Below are 18,552 nucleotides of genomic sequence, written 5' to 3'. Positions count from 1 at the left end.
TTGAAAATTATTAAATTAGTAAAAAAAAATATTATTTGATAAAAATATTTCCTTGATGACTCAAAAGTGTAACTCGGAAAAGTCATCTTTACAACAGCAAAATACAAAAAGTAATCATGAAAAATATGTTTAATTTTCTTTTTATTAATTAATTCCTATTTGATATGTAAAAAAATCAACAACAAAAAACATAATTTTATAAAACATTACTGTATAGTTACAATCGTAATATTGTCAGAGTTGGGTTTATTTTTGTATTAAATGACGATGTGATGTTCCAATGAAAAAAATGAGACAAAGCTTCACATTTTTTAAAATGGAATTTTATAATAACAATTTCCCTTTTATAAAAAAACAACGTATTTTTAGACAAAGTCGCGCCAATTGATCGCTTTGCGCTCACCTTCACAATGTCGCCTAGGTGGTCTCCAAACAGAAGGCGCCGACACGCCGACGACCCTCGCGCCTCGACGTCTCGTTAGCATCGACATCGCCGTTGAATATTAATGAATCTCTTGTCAAGGACGCGCCAAGGTTACGTCACTTTGATACGCGTAACGTCGTAATGAACATTTCAATATACGGCGGCTCCACATTAGCAAGGCAAATGCCACGAGTACAAATCCTCCATTTTGAAGCGTCGTGTGACATCACGTGAACTAAAAAAGCGACTTATGTAAGGTATCGCTACTGCATATTCAACACACACATTAATGAGCGGGATCGGGGGGTCCGGCGGTCCGGGGGTCCCAGCGGGCGAGTCTCGCTGTCGGGACGTCACGGAAGGCGCGACGGCGACATCAAAGGTTCCGATTCGGGGGAGCCCGAGGCGTTGACGGCCGTGATTGATGGACGGCGTGAACTCCACGTGACCTTTTGCTGTCACCGTGAGGTGTTTATTGTGTACTGTTGTAGCTTTGGACTTTAGACGCTACTTTTTTACCCTCGGACTACTTTTTGGTTATCTTGTATTTATTGGTACATGCAGACTTGTTGTCAAGATGAGATGGTGCCAAAAAAACCACGATTCCACGGTTTGCCTATGAAAAAAATGCTATGCTAGCCCACTGCATAGTTAATAACTATGCAGCATGCTAGCATAGTAGTATTTGCCTAACTGCTATGTTAGCTTGTATTTCTTGGTACTTGCTGTCAAGATAAGACTTGAAAAAAATTACTAGTAATTATGATAAATTCAGTAAAGAAGCCACACACACGAACCTCCAGATGGATGAGTTAAGCTAACAACAACAAAAGATTACATCGTTTGTTTATGGGAAAAAAATGCTATGCTAGCAGCGCAATACCCTAGTAATGGTTGCCTAATTGCGACAATATGGGGATTTTATTTATTTTATTTTTCCCATGAAGGCTCTATTAAAGAACCACACTTATAAGCTAGCAAGTAAGCAAGCAAATACTGGGACCAAAACATCGCTAGCCTTTTTAGGCAAATAAAATCCCCCAAATGGCTGAATATACAGTGTGCTAGCATAGCCGTTTTTCCCCCATAGCGAACTATGGATATTTAGTCCACCACACATTGTTAGCTTGTTAACTCGTTCTTCTGTCACGGAACCAAATGTCTCTTGACAACAGTTTAACACGGACCAAGTTAAATGTACGGACGCCATTTGCAATTTGAGCGTGGGCTAATAAGTTTGTTGTTGTTGGAAAAGGAACATTGGCGTTTGTAGGTAGAGTGACTGAACGCACCCAACGATGCTATGCTAGGGATAGCGTTGCTAGCCGCTAGCTACAAGGGCACCAAGACTCGGTCCGCTGAAAGCTGAGAAGTCAAGGTAAAGTGGATTTTATTATATTTTTCTTTGTAATTGTGCTAACCTCATTAAGTGCTTTCGTAGTTTTAGACTTGCGGTAGGAGTTTGGACAAAGTTTTATCGAGGACTCGGCTAATGAATATGTATTTACACCGGATTATTAGACATTCATTTAAATAATACAATCAAAGAGTGTTCTAAAATAATTCATCAAGACTCGCACATGTCCATAACTTGTTTTGATTCCCAAGTCATTGTTTACTACGACAGCTAGCAAGTATGCTAACCAGCTAACATGGTTATATTCTCCTGCAGTTTACCCCATAAAACAAGCCAATTCCTTGCATCCGAAATACAATCAAATATCTAAATCGACATTGGATTAAAACTATGTTTTACGCCATTTCGGATCATTTTATAAGGGAAAAAAATGTCTCGCTGTAGTCCAAGCTTTTTAAAATCAGTAAAAAAAATGCCCTTTAATATTCATTTAGTTAGTAAGGACATTTTGAGGAGTCAAAAATTCAAACGCCCATCACAAAATGTTTTCTTTTGATGAAATTTGATTACATTTGGAGTACTCCACTATAGAGAATTCAACGTAATATAGTAGTAACATCTATGGGGTGCACGTGAACACATGCACACACACACTGTCGTGTGAAAGGCATCCATCGTTGGGGTAAGGCCTTGACCCGTCTCCCATTCACGGTGGGCTAATTGCCGCAAAGGACGCCCGAGCGAGGATCTCCGTCGGCGATCCTTCTATTCTGAAAGGCCTTTGATCTTCTCCCCGATTTGCCTTTCTTCTCCTTCTGTCATCCCGGCGGCCATCTTGGCGCACCGGGCTCCCTTTCACGTGGTAACGAGCCGTGCAGCCCGCCGCTTTTCTTAACTCCCGGAGGTCAGCGGCGAGACGGGGACCCCGAGAAAAGAGAGCCTTTCTTTTCTCCCCCGGTGCCAAAGCTCGCCCCATTCCCAGAAGACGAAGGAAGGAGACAAAGACGTCCCTCCTGTCACCTCTCGGGATGAGACGTCGCTCGCTCGGCCGATCCCGGGGGAGGACGGACCTCGGGGTCACTCTTGACAGCTACTAGACGGCGCCGCTTTTACGCCAACATTTATACACCCCCTCTTTGACGTTTTCGCTCTCCGCCGACTTTCGGAATTCTTGAATTTCTCACTGCGTATAGTATAATACGCGATTGGGTTATTGGGGTGTTACCGAATATAAGACGATGTTTTTTTTGCATTGAAGCGAGACTGAAATAGTGTCTTAAAATCGGGGGTCTAGACGTTGTACCCATTCACATGGGTCACAACTTGATGATTTGCGGTGGCTTCCTTTTGATTTTGGGGCATTTCTTGTTGATTTAGGTTTACTCCTGGGTCACTTCCTGTTGAAATTGGGGAAATTACCACATTGGTCCGAATATAAGACGATTTTTTTTTTGCATTGAAATAAGACGGAAAAGGCGTTGTGGTCGTCTTATATTCGGGGTCTCGACATTATACCCATCCATAACGCTAGATGGCGCCAGATAGGTTTAAAGCGAATGCTGAACACTTTGATGGTTAATGCAGTTATTACAATTTTGTTGTTTTATCACAGTAGATTGGTTCATTAACATTTCAAAAAGCAGAAGCCATTCTTTTACAAATGTGATTGCACTTTAATTTAAATATTTAAAAATTCACATGCTAAGATGTGATTGACAGTTTTTGAATGATTTGAACAAGGCAAGATAACATGCTTTTTCCTTTTAATATATTGTTATAATGTTAGTTTCAGAAGTACTGTCAATTTTTTTCTATATAAAAATTGAATTTGGTGTATTAAAAGTCGTTTTTTTTTTCAAACTTTAATCTTAAAAAAGTCGTCTTACATTCGGGCCAATACGGTATATGTTTACTTGGCTAGAACGGTGAAAACGCTCACTTTTAAAAGGGTACTCTCGAACTTTTATTTTTTCTCGACCTAAAATGTCCAGCCCGCTCTAAATGTTACACTATTAATCACTCAAAAACTCAACTTTTGCTGTCAAAATTGCTAGGAAGAATTATGACTCCTCCCCTAAAAAGCTTGCTATTATGTACCAAATTAATACCGAGAGGAACTTTGGCCCAGAAAACAACGGAAGGCGCAATTTTGGTCAAAACACCCCGTTAGCGCGCTAATGAGACCTTAGCGCCAAGTTTGTTTCCATTTTTGTCCGCCACGATTAACTTCAGCATTAGCAAGTGCGGCGCGACTCATCAATTAAACGCAGGTGGTAACATGATCTGATGTTTGAAAAACAGCGTTGTCAAAACCTTTTTTTTCCGCCCCAGAAACGAGTGTGGCGACCAATCCCCATTGGCCGCCGCCCTCCCTCTCCCGACGGATCGGCCGCACATCGCCGTCCATGGCGGCCGTCGAATCAAGTCCCAGCGTGACAAAATTTGACCGCTTTGTGCTTCTGTCATGCTGTCGGATAAAGTTGTCAACGGCACCCTCCGTTTCGCCGTGACAGGCCCCGCCCACCCGCAGCTAATAAACATTGGCTCTCAAAGGGGGCGGGGCAGACGTGGGTCAGTGCTCTGGTCTTTTGTGACCTACGCCCTCTTACTATTCAGTCTGAGGGTTACCCAAAACACACACAAACACACACACACACACACACACACACACACACTTCACACCATTGTTTCCCAACCACTGAGCTCCGGCACCCCGGTGTGCCGCGGGAAATTGCAAGAAGTCATGCAATGTAATATTCCGAGAGAAAAACGAAAAATGAATAATCTCATCTCATTTTCTGAACTCCTTTATCCTCACTAGGGTCGCAGGGGGTGCCGGAGCCCATCCCAGGTGACTTCAGGCCAGAGGCGGGCGACACCCTGAATCGGTGGCCAGCCTATCACAGGGCAGAAGGAGACAAACAACCATTCAGCCTACCATGCATGTCTTTGGAATGTGGGACGGAACCGGAGTACCCGATGAAAACCCATGCAGGGAAAACACGCAAACTCCACACCGCTGGACCGACGTGGATTTGAACCCAGGACCCCAGAGCCGCCCAAGATGTAAATATTCATTTTAAATTTGTTAACATTGAAAAATAAAAACGGACAGTTCAGTGGAAGAGTGGTTAGCACGTCCGCCTCACAGTTCTAAGATCGAGGGTTCAATCCCGGTGAGTTCCGACCTCCCTTTGTGAAGTTGTGGGCATGTGTGGGTTTTCTCTGGGTATACCTCGGCTTTCTCCTGCATCCCGTAAACATGGATGCTAGGCTCATTGTATGCTAAATTGTCCCTATGTATGAATTTGATTGGTTGTTTGTCTCCTTTTGTCCTACGATTGGTTGGCTGGTCACCCATTCAAGGTGCCCATAGTTTGGCTGGGATAGGCTCATGCACCCCCGCAGACCAAGATAGCTGCTCGTCATTTTTTTGAGTCACTCACGATATCAAGTACCCGTTTAAATTGAGTCCTTAGTTCAAAATAATCATTAAGAATACACTAAAATCGGGCTAAATAAAAAAAATAAAAAAAACATAAAAGCCGTTTTATCCCCTTTAACGGCATCGCCGTCGATTCATTGGACGCCGGGAACAGATCGGTCGTCCGTCGGCGTCGTTGCGCACGAACCGACGACTCTGTCGTGCTCGGGCGCGGCGCGTTGGCACGGGATGACAGTTGGGATATCCAAAAAAAAGGAGTCGAAAAGGAAAGCGTCAATGCGATGCAGCAACCGATTCAGCCGGAGTGCCTTTCGCTCTCCGCTTGGCTTATGTAAGCCATGACGCCGCCCGCCCGCCCGCCTCTTACGTAAGACGCCCAAATGGAGAGACGCTCGCTCTTTGCACGCGAGCAAACCCGCAAAAGCCACGCCGCGCGCACGCCACCCCCAAAGGCGGAAAAGGGGATCCTCATCCCAGCCCCCGAAAATGAAACATTTTTATAAGAATGGTGTCCAAGCGGCGGGGCGGGGGCCAAATCCGGACCGCCACGTCGGTTTGTGCGTCCCGCCAAAGTAAATCACGTTAATGTCATTTTTCATATTCAAATATTCAAACAAAGGTAATAGAGAATATTCACTCTTTCTTTCCCATTTTCTGGGAAAACAAAAAAAAATCAAGGTCTAGATCACTAGTGTCAAAGTGGCGGCCCGGGGGCCAAATCTGGCCCGCCGCATCATTTTGTGTGGCCCGGGAAAGTAAATCATGAGTGCCGACTTTCTGTTTTAGGATCAAATTAAAATGAAGAGTATAGATGTATATCACATTTCCTGATTTCCCCCTTTTAAATCAATCATTTTAATGTTTTAATCATTTTTTTCTGTGTTTTTAGTTCAAAAATCGTTTTGTAAAATCTAGAAATATATAAAAGCTCAAATAAACATTGTTTTAGATCTATTAAAAAAACTGAATATTCAGGGCTTTTAATCCAGTTCTTTTAATCCATTTATTAAATAAAAAAATCTAAATATTACATCTAAAATGGTCCGGCCCACATAAAATCGAGTTGACGTTAATGCGGCCCGCGAACCAACCCGAGTCTGAAACCCTTGGTCTCGAGCACCCCCGCGGACCAGATCGGACACCCTCAGTGGTCCGCCCCTGGCCCGCCAACCGTATATTTGACACCACCGGGTCTAAATGTACATTTTTTGATGGATTTGTTATTGACTTGATTTATTCCTTCATTTTTTTTCCCTCTACTGTTTATCCTCACCAGGGACATGGGGGTGCTGGAGCCTACCCCGGCCGGCCAACTGTGGGCAGTAGGCGAGGGGCCAGCCAATCGCAGGCCACCAGGAGACCAAGGACAAACACTCGTGGGTATGGATCATTTGGATTTATCAATCTGCCCACCATGGAGACCAGAGTACCCGGAGAAAAGCCACGCAAGGCCGGGGAGGATCCGTTAACTTCTCACAGGTAATTTGGATTCTATTTTCTGGCCACACAGCTGATGTCATCTTGAAAGCTTAATTGGAGACCCTACCCCATTGACCCCACCTCCCCCGTCCTTCCTTCCAAGTAGTTAACCCCGAGGAATTCCCACACAGGCCGTCCGCAAACGAGGTTAGGGGGCGCCCAGCGCTAGGAGCTGAGCGGGTCAAAGTTGACAGCACACAAACAATATGGCGCCCGGCCCCCAAGTGAGACCTCGCGCGTGTCCGATTTTTTTAAAATCGGATGTTTGCGTTCGTATCATTTCGCCAAAAAATATTCAATATAAATTCAATTTAGAAAAGTTTTTGTTCGTTTTTTAATGGGAGGAAAACCAAACCATGAAATTTTGGTTGTCATTAGTCAATGCACAAAAAAAAGAGGAAGACCCCCCCCCCCCCCCCCCCCCCCCCCCCCCCCGATTTTTTTGGTTTAGTCCAGAGCACCAAGAATACACTCATATTATTTTGGGCAATATTTTTTGGCTAAACTTCATTGTGTGTGTGTCTAAAATAGAAAATAATCTGTAATTACTTCTAACAGCTTTGTTTGTGAGTTGTTTTTTTTTTAATTAATGAAAATGCTTTGGAAAAAAAATAACTAGCATTTTACCCAATCAGACATTTGAAATCAATAGTGGAAAAAAAAAAACAATATCACAATAGAAATTTCAAGTTGTCCTAATAGCGTCAACCCAATTTTTGACACACCCACATTTACTCATTTTGCTTATCCTCACAAGGGTCGCCAGGGGTGCTGGAGCCTATCCCAGCTGGAACGATACCAATTAAATACCTCACTAATTGGGCCTTGTTTTGATTGCCAATGCTTATTTATTTACTTTACCATCCATAAACAACAACAACAACAACAAAACACACTACGAACTAAGCCGTCAATTATCACAACAATTTCAAACAGACTTCTTTTGAACTTTTTGTTTGAAAATGACGCATGGATTCTAAATTTCTCTCCAACAAACCACGGGCCAATCAAGGGCAAGCCATTCTGCCACCGGATTGGCCGAGAGGCGCTTAATTAGCAAAGCGAGGACGAGGGAACCAACGCCCCCCGCCGTGTGTGTTGGTGCCCTCGCGCCTCCCCCAAGTGGACCCCCGGCGTCATGCTCCTCAGGCTAAAGCGGAGTGACAGGAGCCCTCGGGGGGCCCCTCATTACCCCCCCAAGGAAAAAAAGCCTATGTTAAATCGCACACATACACATCCACATTAAAAAAAAAAACCCACACACACACAAAAACAACACTTTGTATTGATTAGAATATCAATAATACAAAGGGTGTCTTTTTTTAAATATAAATTCATATCATATTTAAACATGAAAATTCCAAATAGAGCTTTATGTTATTGTTAAAAGTTTAAAATGCGTACGCGTATATCATAGCTGTCAACTTAGATATTTTATATACGTTTTTTTGATCATTTTAAATTGTGTGCGCCGTATAACAACTTTTGTACGGATTTTTTTTGTTGTAAAAGCAAAAATTTAACTTTGAAGTGCGCCTATGTGAGTCAATATGTGCCGCGTTGCATTTTTACATTTTATTGCTTAATATGTAGAATGGCAATCGTTAAAATAGACGTCAAAAAAGAGAGATTAGCAAAATTATAAATGTCGTGCACACTTTATACTTTAGGAAAAAAATGGTACTGTGACTAGATTGAAGAAAAAAGTGGGATATGCCTTGAGATGAGTGAATTAACAAGTTTCGATTTTTAAGTTTAAGTGTATGAGAGCATTTTTTAATTTGGTGTAAAATATCCAAACAAATTGGAACAAACTAATCAAATCTGGGGAAGAAAAAAATGTCACAAAATTAACCTAACGAGACATATTTACTTTATTCGCACTCGTTGTTTTGAGTTAAGAACGTGGTCACAAAACAAATGTAGTTTGTATCTCAAAGCACAAACACACACAGAAACGCCACATGTCAAAGTCAATCAAATACACTTTATTAACAATATTTAGTTGTATAAATCTTGAGTTATAATTTAACACAAAAACAAGTATGCTTTCACATAGTGGTTGTCCAAAAAGTGTGTTCTCACACACACACACACACACACACACACACACACACACACACATTCCCCAGCAATGCCGTTACTACTTTTTTTTTTGTTAAAATAATTAAAAATAACAGTGGTTAGAATTTTTATTGAAAATGTGGCGAGAAATCTGAAAACTCTCAAATTGAATTGATTATTTTAGACAATTTAAACTCTTTTAAAAGTGAGCACGGGCAAAATGCAACATAAATGTCATTCTTTAATCGAATCCAAATAAATGTCAAAATTTATTTGCTGAAAAATGTCAAGTTATTATTGTGAAAGAAAGAAAAATTATATCCAAATGATACATTTTTTAGTGGGGAGACTTTTTCAACACAATGTGGAAAAACTCAAATAAATACAAATATATAAAAGTGAAGAAAATCTTTTAAGTCATTATTTTTAAAAATGAATGGCATCACCGTTATGAATTTAATACATTTTTTGTGGCAAAATTATGTGTTTTGTGGCTAAACACTGCTCTTATCTTTTTATTCCATAAATGAAAAAAAGTGCTAATATTAACATATCCTTATAAAATAAACTCCCCCAAAATTGGCAAAACCACAAAAAAACTATGATAAATATACACATACATATTTCATAACACTGCAAAAAATGTCCCTTAATTTAAAAAAAAAAGGAGACATTTCCTCAAGCGTGCCAAACACGTTTTTTTGCCCACTCTCTGCCATGCCAGCCTTCCCAGTCCAAAAGAGATTTGACGCAAGTGTTCTCCCGGAAGATTTACAGGGGGCGCTACTGCACGGGCACGTAAGGCCAGTTGAAGCTCCCCCCCGACAGCAGCATGTCGCGGATGAGGGTCTCGATGGGGGTCTTGCCCACCAGCCGCACGAAGAAGAGCTGCTCGATGACGGAGGACGACACGGAGCGGAGGGACGGCAAGCGCAGCAGCAGACGCCCGAAGCGCCCCGGCTGGTTGGGGTACTGGCTTCGGGCGTACTCCTCCAGGGCGCACTGGGACTTCTCCTGGAGACCCTCCACGTGGGCCGCGTCCGATAGGCCGCATGCGTCTGGAGCACAAAGGAAAATCAGGGATCTCGAACCCGCGTCAAAACGTCGATTCGCGACTTGAATCGCTTCTAAAACAAAGGTGACCATGTTTTTTTTCCCCACCAACCGTATTGGCCCGAATATAAGACGACCCTGTAATTTGAAAAAAGACTTTTTGATCACCAAATTCAATTTGTTTACAGAAAATAATGAAGCAAATAATTCTAACAATATATTGAAGATTAAAAGCATATTATTTCGCCTCATTCAAATCATGCAAAAACTATCACATCTTAATATGTGAATTTCTAAATATGTATACTTAAGTCTAATCCCATTTTTAAATGAATGGCTTTTATCAGCAATCTACTGTGATAAAACAACAAAATTGTAATAACTGTGTTAACCATCAAAGTGTTCAGCATTCGTTTTAAACCTATCTGGCGCCATCTAGCATTATGGATGGGGATAAAGTCGAGACCCCGAATATAAGACGACCACAACGGCTTTTCCGTCTTATTTCAATGCAAAAAAACATTATTATATTTGGACTAATGTGGTAATTTCCCCAATTTCAACAGGAAGTGACCCAGGAGTAAATCTAAATCAACAGGAAATGGCCCAAAATCAACAGGAAGCTACCGCAAATCATCAAGGCGTGAACCAGAATCTAACATAACCTCAACAGGAAGCGACTCAAAGTCGTCAAGAATTCAGGTGAGCTCCGTCGCCAATCCTTCTACCAGTTAGCATAGCCTAGCTTAGCATGCTACCCAGATGCAAACTCCACACAGTTGAGGACCCAACCGGGATCGAACCCTCGACCCCAGGACTGCGAGGCCGACCTACCAGGTTTTTTAATCAAAATAAATGTCTCTATGTTCTTCTTAAAACATCACTACAGATTCTTTCAACTAATATACATAAGAAATAAAATGTTATTCAATATTGTGGCAAAAATATACATTGCAAAATCTGGAATTTAACCTAAATTGTGTGGGAATGACAAATGAAATCTCTGGACAAAAACCACAAAACAGTCGACAAAAATACCTTCAAAGTCACATTAAAAAATGCTATATTTACAAATCTAACCCCTCCTAACTCGCCAAAATGGCGCTCTTGTAAATAAGAGGACGCCCAAATGAGAACGGAGTCCCATCACGCGAGCGCGGCTTCATCGGAGCGACAACGTACGAGACGGCGACAACAAATCCGCACGCCGCCGCCCAGTTAAGCATTCGCCGCGACCTCGTTTGACCCGCTCGCTCGGCACGCCACCGCCAAGATGGCCGCCGTCAAAAATCAAACACAATTCATATCCAGTCTTACTCCACCATTCAGGGCTCAAATACAAATAAAAAACAACACTACACCTTAAACACACTAACATCACACTTTAAAAATACTATAAAACAATTAATATTCAATAATACTACACAAAACATAGCACAAACATGCATTAAAGATCGAAAAACAAGCCTGTATACTTAAAATATATGCAATAAAACAACACTAAAGAAACTTTTCTTTTTTTTCCCATTAGTTCAAATCAATTTTACATAAACCTTTATTAAAAATCTATATTAAATGCAGCATAACATTTCCCAAAAATCTATCTTAAATATATTAAAAACTTGACTTTACTACAAAACGGCACTGCAATATTTCCAATTTGTCCCCAAACTGCACTTTTAATAAAAACTAAGAATACAAAAAAACGAATTGACGACTTAAAAAGCTCTTATTAAAGACAATAGAACATAAATTAAATAAAATTTGAACCAAGCAAAAATCCAAGCCAAAATAAATTGGACGTCTGGCAACGTCAATGGCAGCTCATGAGTTACATGGGTGCTCAAAAGACAGAAAAAAATATATAAATATGTATATTGTTGGTGCGTGAAAGAGGAAATATTGAAAATAAATAAACAAATATGCCCTATGTGGTTATGATTTTCCCTCCTCGGTACATAATTGATGGCGAGTTATTTGGATTTGTTGTGACAGATGAAATGGAGCCTGTCCCTTTAAGGGCGGCCTTTTTCAAGCAGGTCAACCGAGGTGACTGCACTTACATAACGTACTGCTGCTTTTTCAAATACAAATACATTTTTAATGCCGAGTATTATTGTTGCTCCTTTTTAACGCCTGCCGTATAAAGATTAGTCAACTGGAAAATGAGGATTTTTTTTTTATAAGTCAAATAAGGTCACTAAAGCTGTCATCCAACTTGTATAGATTCCAATAAAATGCAATACTTAGAGAAATTAATCATATTTCAGGGTATATTTTGAACAGAAATATGTTTTTGTTAGCAGGCTTTGGGCAATATAATTTTCACCATTTCCTTTTTTTTAATTTTTTTTTACCCATAAATACAAAAATATTGATCGTTTTTGTGTATAATTCGTTTGAATGTGGATCCACAAAATTATCTAATATCTAAAACATTTTCCTTTTTTTTAATTAAAAGTTTTTTGGTTCTAAAAATGACTTTTTTTGGTTTTGTGCTTATTCTATTTAAATCTCATTATACTTGTATAATGACAATAAAAGCATTCAATTCAGATTTGCTGTTATTCAAATATGTTCATATAGTACATTTCTTAAGTAAAATCAAAAAACATTTGCAGATATTTTACGTTCCTTGTCAAATTTTCAATATATTCCAATAATTATGTCAATATATTGACACAGTGAATCGATATTTTCGTTTTATAAGATGTCACTTTTAAGTAAAGAAACCAATTGCTACTGCCATTGTGTATATAATAAACAGTATTAAGTCATGTACAAATTTATTGATTAAACATATTAATACGTAGTCACTCATTGGCTGACTTTGACGGCGATTGCTGTCAATGTCAGTAAAACATGATCAACCAATGCCTGCCATTTCGAATGGATTTGATGTGTATCACTTTAAACGGCAGTGAAAGAGTTAAAGGCCAAAAGTAAAAGTATTTCAGAGGCATACGGTTATTTGCAAATATATGTTAGTACACTAGAGAATTAAAACTAAAAGAAAATGTTCAGAACGAGCAAAAATGTCATGAAAATGACAACCAAGCTAGCCTAGCTCAATTTAGCCAACTTAATAGTTAGCAATGTATACGTATTGTGCTGCTATTGGAGTAATTTGCAAAAAAAAGGTGTGATTTGAGACTTTTTTTGCATCCTCGTTGAAATTGAGGTTGTATGTACTAATAACTCTTTTACGTGGCTTTAATTTCGGGAGTTTTGTTGAAATTGGGGATTTAAAATAATAATAATAATAATTTGGACACGCTATTGTCCCACCGGTACACAAACGCCACGCATAGACATCGGCGCAGACGGATGACGTCACTCACCTGCGGAGAAGAGCACAATGGCCTTCAGGCACGAATACTCGGCCGAGTCGACGCGCAGGGTTTTGAGCTTCTCCACCTGCTCCTGGAAGACCCGGATGTGGTCCATGAAGGCCACCACGCGCTCGGCCGACATGGGAGCGGCGTGTAGGCCGGCGGCGGCCAGCAGCGGAGCCACGTGCACCGGCATGGCGCACTGGGCGGCGTTGAGCACGAAGAGTTCGCTCCAGGTCAGCCGCAGTAGGGCCACCTGGTCGGACACCTGCAGGTCGGGGAAGAAGGGGATGTTGCGGGCCCACTCCACCGCGCTGAAGAGCATACGGGCCGCTAGCTCGCAGATGTTTTCGATGCCCAGCCCGGGACCGGCTCCACTTCCGCCAACGCCGCCGCAGCCACCGCCACCACCACCCGCAAGGCACTGGGAGCCGAAACGCGACGCGGCGTACGGCTCGGCCCGGAGCAGCAACGAGATGTAACCGGACAGGTAAGAGTGGCATTGCATGGGGTCGCCTAGGCCGACCCCACCACCGCCGACCCCGACGCCGCCGCTTAGAGAGAACTGGCCGTGGAACGAGTGTGCCGGGGGGAGCCGCCCTCGCTGTACCGCTGAAAACAAAAAGGCGAGGAAACTTTATCAACGAATTGGAATGCACTTTTGCTTGCCTGCATTTGCAAATATTGTTAAAAAAAACCGAATTTGGACTACTTTTTTTAAACAGTATAACTTGTTTTCTTATTTTTTTTCTAAAACTATTTTTCGTTTTTAAGGTTTCCTCGTTTTTATCTAATTTCTGAGCTGGCCGTGTTTTTACTTTTTTAAAAAGGAATGATTTTAATTGGTTCATTACAGTGCTTTCACATGAATTCACAATTCGATTACGTCATTCCATTTCATGCAAATGGATTTTTCCACCATTAATTGCATTCTCGAGTTAATATTTAATCATATTTTAACCCTCTCAGGGACCACCACACTATTTAAAAGTTGGCAGTGAAGATATTTTATTGGAAAAGTTACTATTTTTTTGGCCCTATAGCAATTATATACCTGTTTCTTTACCATTATTAAATACACATCTCAAATAACACAATGTTAATCAACACAAAAGTTAAATACATATCAAAAACAATGGTTAAGGCCCCAAATACCACTCTAAACTTGCTTTAAAATAAAATTAACTCATTGCATGCCATTAATGAATACATCAAATTCCTTTAAACCACCTTGTTCATTTGCCCCGCCCAAAACTAAAGGGATTGGACACCTAACACCATCAATGGGATTAGAAGTGTAAAAAAAAATCATAATTCCTGCATGATCGCTTGTTAAAATGACAGTTCATATTGAGCTAACATTAAAAAAATAGATATTTTCGTCCCAATACTTAAAAATGTAAACTTTCTAAACGGTTTTTAACATTACAATATTTTATATGCAGTGTCGAAAATGTACAATGAGAAAAAAAAAACATTTTTTTACAGTGTAGTGTATCCTTTTCAAAATAATACTCGAGCGAATTCAAACGAGTGGTCATCTAGGTTCTATTATATTTTCAATACGCCACAAAAAAACTAAATGCAAAAAAAAATATGTTTATATGCAAATGTTTTAGTTTTAGTATATATTTGCAAATATGTGTTCTAGTTCAATTGTGCGTTGGGCTTTAAGGATGGGAGAGGATTAAAATGGCGTTGTGGATCGCGTGCGAGCCTCTTCGCCGTCACGCCAGAGGGGCTTTGGAGAGAGAAAGAGAGAGAGGGGTGCTAAATTTAGGCTAGCCTGCCTGTCTTCTTGGCAGCCAGGACGGATGCTTTCACCCCCCCTCGCCCGCGAACATTCACACGCACAAACTTTGGCTGCCCCCAAACTCGCTAATGGCTTCAAGTTTAGTCTGCAAACCGATAGAAAAAAATGTCTTCTTTTTTCACTTTATTGCGTGATAAGTTTCAACATTAATGTTGATTTAAAAAAAAGAAAAGAAATTATATTATGATATGATGTGAAATATTTTAACTTTTGGGTACAGAATAGCAGTTTTTGTCTATGGAAGTGATCATTACGCTTATTGATTGGCTGAGGTAAATCACATGACTGTGTTCACTTTATTCACTTTGTTTTTTTACAATTATACTTTTTAATTGTAGTCTCCAATGATGAATTCCGTTTGAAAATGTCAGTTGGGTAAATATAGTGATCACCAACATCAAATTTCAATGTCCAATTTAGATTATTTTCTATTTTATTTTTCTATTGCTAGTGATAGTTTTTTTTAGCAATAGAAAAACTCGTCATTAAGCTTTTGATTCTGATTCTGGATGATATTATTTTTAGCTCTATGTTTTGCAAGAAGGACATTCGTTTTTAAATCGTGGTTAAAAAAAACGTTTCCAATTGAAGTTTGATTTGTCAAAATAAAGCTTATTTTAAATATTAAGTATATTTTTCAATCCTGTGTTTGAATGTGACACGATCAAAGTTATTATTAATTGTTAAAAACGTGCAATAGGCGCATAAATTGAATTTATTAATAACTGTTAGGATAATTATAAAGATTTTATTAAGGATTATAATATACAACATTTACATGGCAAAAAAAAGTGTAGCTGTCTCTTTAAAAAAAATCAGTGAGCATTTGGTTATATTATTATTGGTAAAATATATTATTATATGGTGAAATATAATTTATTTGTGGCATTTAGTCCTTAAAATGTGTTTGGGTGAGCTGCTGCATAGTTTTAATTTGAAATATTTCCGGAAAAGAGCGAAAAGTGGGAGATAAATCGAACCGTTATGAGAACGTTGTTATGAATGAAAATGGGTTAAACGATTTTGACTCCGAAAAAAAGGGGGGGTGGACGTACAAATGGCTTGAATTGAAGGATAATATTGCCATTTATTTATGGATGGAATTTAAAAAAACGATTCATATATTTATTTTCAAGCTAGACAGACATAGCTTGAAAGTTTTCTCCCTTTTTCCCTCTTTTTGTTGACGGAAGATTTGATTGTGGTCAACGCGTCCAAATCCACTGTGTCGATTTGGGCGCGAAAAAAGAAAAGGGGGAGGCGCGTTGGTTGTGTCGTGTCGTGGTGCGTTCAGCGTACCTTCCCTCCGCATGCCCACTTTGAGGCACTTTTTAAGACGGCAGTACTGGCACTGGTTGCGGTGGTGCTGGTCTACCGGACAGCTGCGGCTGGCCCGGCAAGTGTAGCTTAGGTTGCGGCGCACGCTGCGCTTAAAGAAGCTCTTGCACCCCTCGCACGTGAACTGGCCGTAGTGTTTGCCGCTGGACTTGTCGCCGCACACGATGCATTCAATGTGCGCGCTCGCTTGCTTGTCCAGCGAAGACGACGACGATGATGATGATGAAGAAGACGAAGAAGACGACGTAGAGTTATTGTTAACCGCCTGAGTCATTTCCATTGAGCTCGGTGATGCGTTCGCGTGCACCGGCACCGCCACCGGTAAAGCGACGTGCGACAGCGTCCCCTCGTCGGGGTTCCTCCACGCCACCATCGCCATGTCCCTCGCCGAACTTTTCGCTCCCTTTTTTTCTTTCTTTCTTCCTTCCCTCGACACCTCTCAAGTCACCGTAAAAGTCAGCAAGCTCATCCGCCGAGGTTGACGAGCGTGGAGGAAGAAAAAACAAAAAAAGCGAAAACAAAACTAAAAAATCCTGCTTCCCTTGAAGTGGCTCCCGTTCCGTTCTGTTCCGCTCCCCGAAGGTCCAATAGGAGCGCGCAGAGGAGAAGAAGCGCACTTGTGCTGATGCTTTTTATGCCTCCACGACTGAAGAGGACGAGGATGTTGTGACATTAGAAGGAGGTGTAGGGGGCGTGGCTAAAGTCGGAGGATGTGGAGCGTGAGAGCACGTGATCCGAAGTTGTGGCTAACAGCGGTGATTTGGCGCCCCCTAGTGCTAGGTAACGTCATTGGTGTTCGGCGAGGGAAATGGAGAGGGGGCGTATTTTTAGGGACTAGTCTTGGGTTTTGTTATGATTTTGAGATTTTGATGTACTATTGGGCAGGAAAAATAAATTATGTAACCTATTAGATAAATCATGTGGAGTATTTGCCTCAGCGATACAGCGGAAATCTCACAAACATTTTTATTCTATTAAAATATGTATGTACAGTGGTGCTTCGAGATACGAGCTTAATTTGTTCCGGGACTGAGCTCATATGTTTATTTACTCGTAACTCAAATGAACGTTTCCCATAGGAATGAACTAAAAACAAATGAATTGGTTCCAACCCTCTGAAAAAAACACCCAAAACAGGATATTGGATTGGAATAACATTTTTATTTGTTCTAATTCGCCATCTATTAACAAAGTAACAAATAACTAGTGGTTTAATAGGACTAAAATGTGTTTAATAGTACTAAAATATTTCTTATATGCGCCCCTGGTGCTTTCAAATTGTAGGGGTAAAAAAATGGTGATTGTTTTTATAGAAGATTTTTCCAAGTCTGTCCTGGAAGTTTTGGATGGGTTAGTGCTCCACGCGATCAGACAGGTGGCGCCGAAGCCACCGGGCGTAAGTGACACAGGTGATTTTCAAGGTCGCTTAGCAGAAGCCATCGTGATTCGCCGAGACTGACGTGAGCGTCTTGGCGGACCGTTGCGTGTCAACCCGCTCGACTGCAGCTTTTGCCAAAAAACATCCCATTTTCCGTGTCTTGCGTGTAAAAAAAAAAACCACATTGACCAAAAAAATGACAAACATCCAGTAGTACCTCTACTTAAGAAATTCATTTGTTCCATAACTTTGTAAGTAGAGGCACATTTTACATTGAATGAGCATCATTCCTTCCCCAAGCATTAATACAGGCGCACTATAAAGACTTTAAAAACGAGAAAATTATAGTGATTTTGGCATGCAATTTTTTTAAAAATATTTGTAAAATATTTATTAAGCCATTAAAACGCTGCCACAATAACAAATTGAAAGCGCATCAGTTTGAACATGCAATTGCTGAATGGATTGGTCTAACTCAAACCCCTCCCCCTTTCTCGTCAAAACAGGAAGTGGATCAGCGGTGACAGCTCTTTCATCCAAAACTTCGCCAGCACGCATCTCGTTTGGATCGCGGCCCTGGTCTCGTCGAAGACAGGTAGGGAAGACCGACGGACGGGTGGGTGGGCTCCCGGTATGGTCGGTCGGTCCGCGACCGTTTGACTGGACGCCAAAGACGAGGCTGACAGACAAATGTGTTTTCCGCTCGTCTTCACTCTCGGAGCGGCGTGGCCTCGGCCACCCGGCGATGACCCCGCCGTGACCTCGCCGTCCGTCACGCACGCACGGCTGCCCAACTGATAGCATTTCGAATCAAAGATGGTGAGTAGTACAGTAAGTCGTCTGAGCTGAATTAATACTTTAAGACGCCG

The 18,552-nt window shown here is 40.9% G+C and overlaps 1 protein-coding gene and 1 long non-coding RNA gene across 3 annotated transcripts; one reads left to right on the top strand and one right to left on the bottom strand.

Moving 5' to 3' along the window:
- Nucleotides 1-242: 242 nt before the first annotated feature.
- On the top strand, nucleotides 243-12,232 carry LOC144093018 (uncharacterized). Of its 2 annotated transcripts, XR_013306194.1 has the most exons (6): nucleotides 243-1,802; nucleotides 4,611-4,847; nucleotides 6,503-6,705; nucleotides 9,539-9,907; nucleotides 10,389-10,524; nucleotides 10,602-12,232. It is a non-coding gene; the product is annotated as an uncharacterized LOC144093018 (long non-coding RNA). The 2 variants fall into 2 exon arrangements; XR_013306193.1 differs by having other exon boundaries at nucleotides 10,389-12,232.
- On the bottom strand, nucleotides 9,085-16,964 carry LOC144093005 (nuclear receptor subfamily 2 group F member 1-B-like). Its single transcript, XM_077626236.1, has 3 exons — nucleotides 16,267-16,964; nucleotides 13,164-13,766; nucleotides 9,085-9,827 (listed from the first exon to the last, which is right to left on the bottom strand). Exons 1-3 carry the CDS (start codon nucleotides 16,682-16,684, stop codon nucleotides 9,553-9,555), a joined length of 1,296 nt encoding a protein of 431 aa, XP_077482362.1. The 5' UTR covers nucleotides 16,685-16,964; the 3' UTR covers nucleotides 9,085-9,552.
- Nucleotides 16,965-18,552: the final 1,588 nt, after the last annotated feature.

This window comes from Stigmatopora argus, chromosome 2, assembly GCF_051989625.1.
Source record: "Stigmatopora argus isolate UIUO_Sarg chromosome 2, RoL_Sarg_1.0, whole genome shotgun sequence".
NCBI classification, from domain to species: domain Eukaryota; kingdom Metazoa; phylum Chordata; class Actinopteri; order Syngnathiformes; family Syngnathidae; genus Stigmatopora; species Stigmatopora argus.
This window is presented reverse-complemented; position numbering and strand designations above follow the sequence as displayed.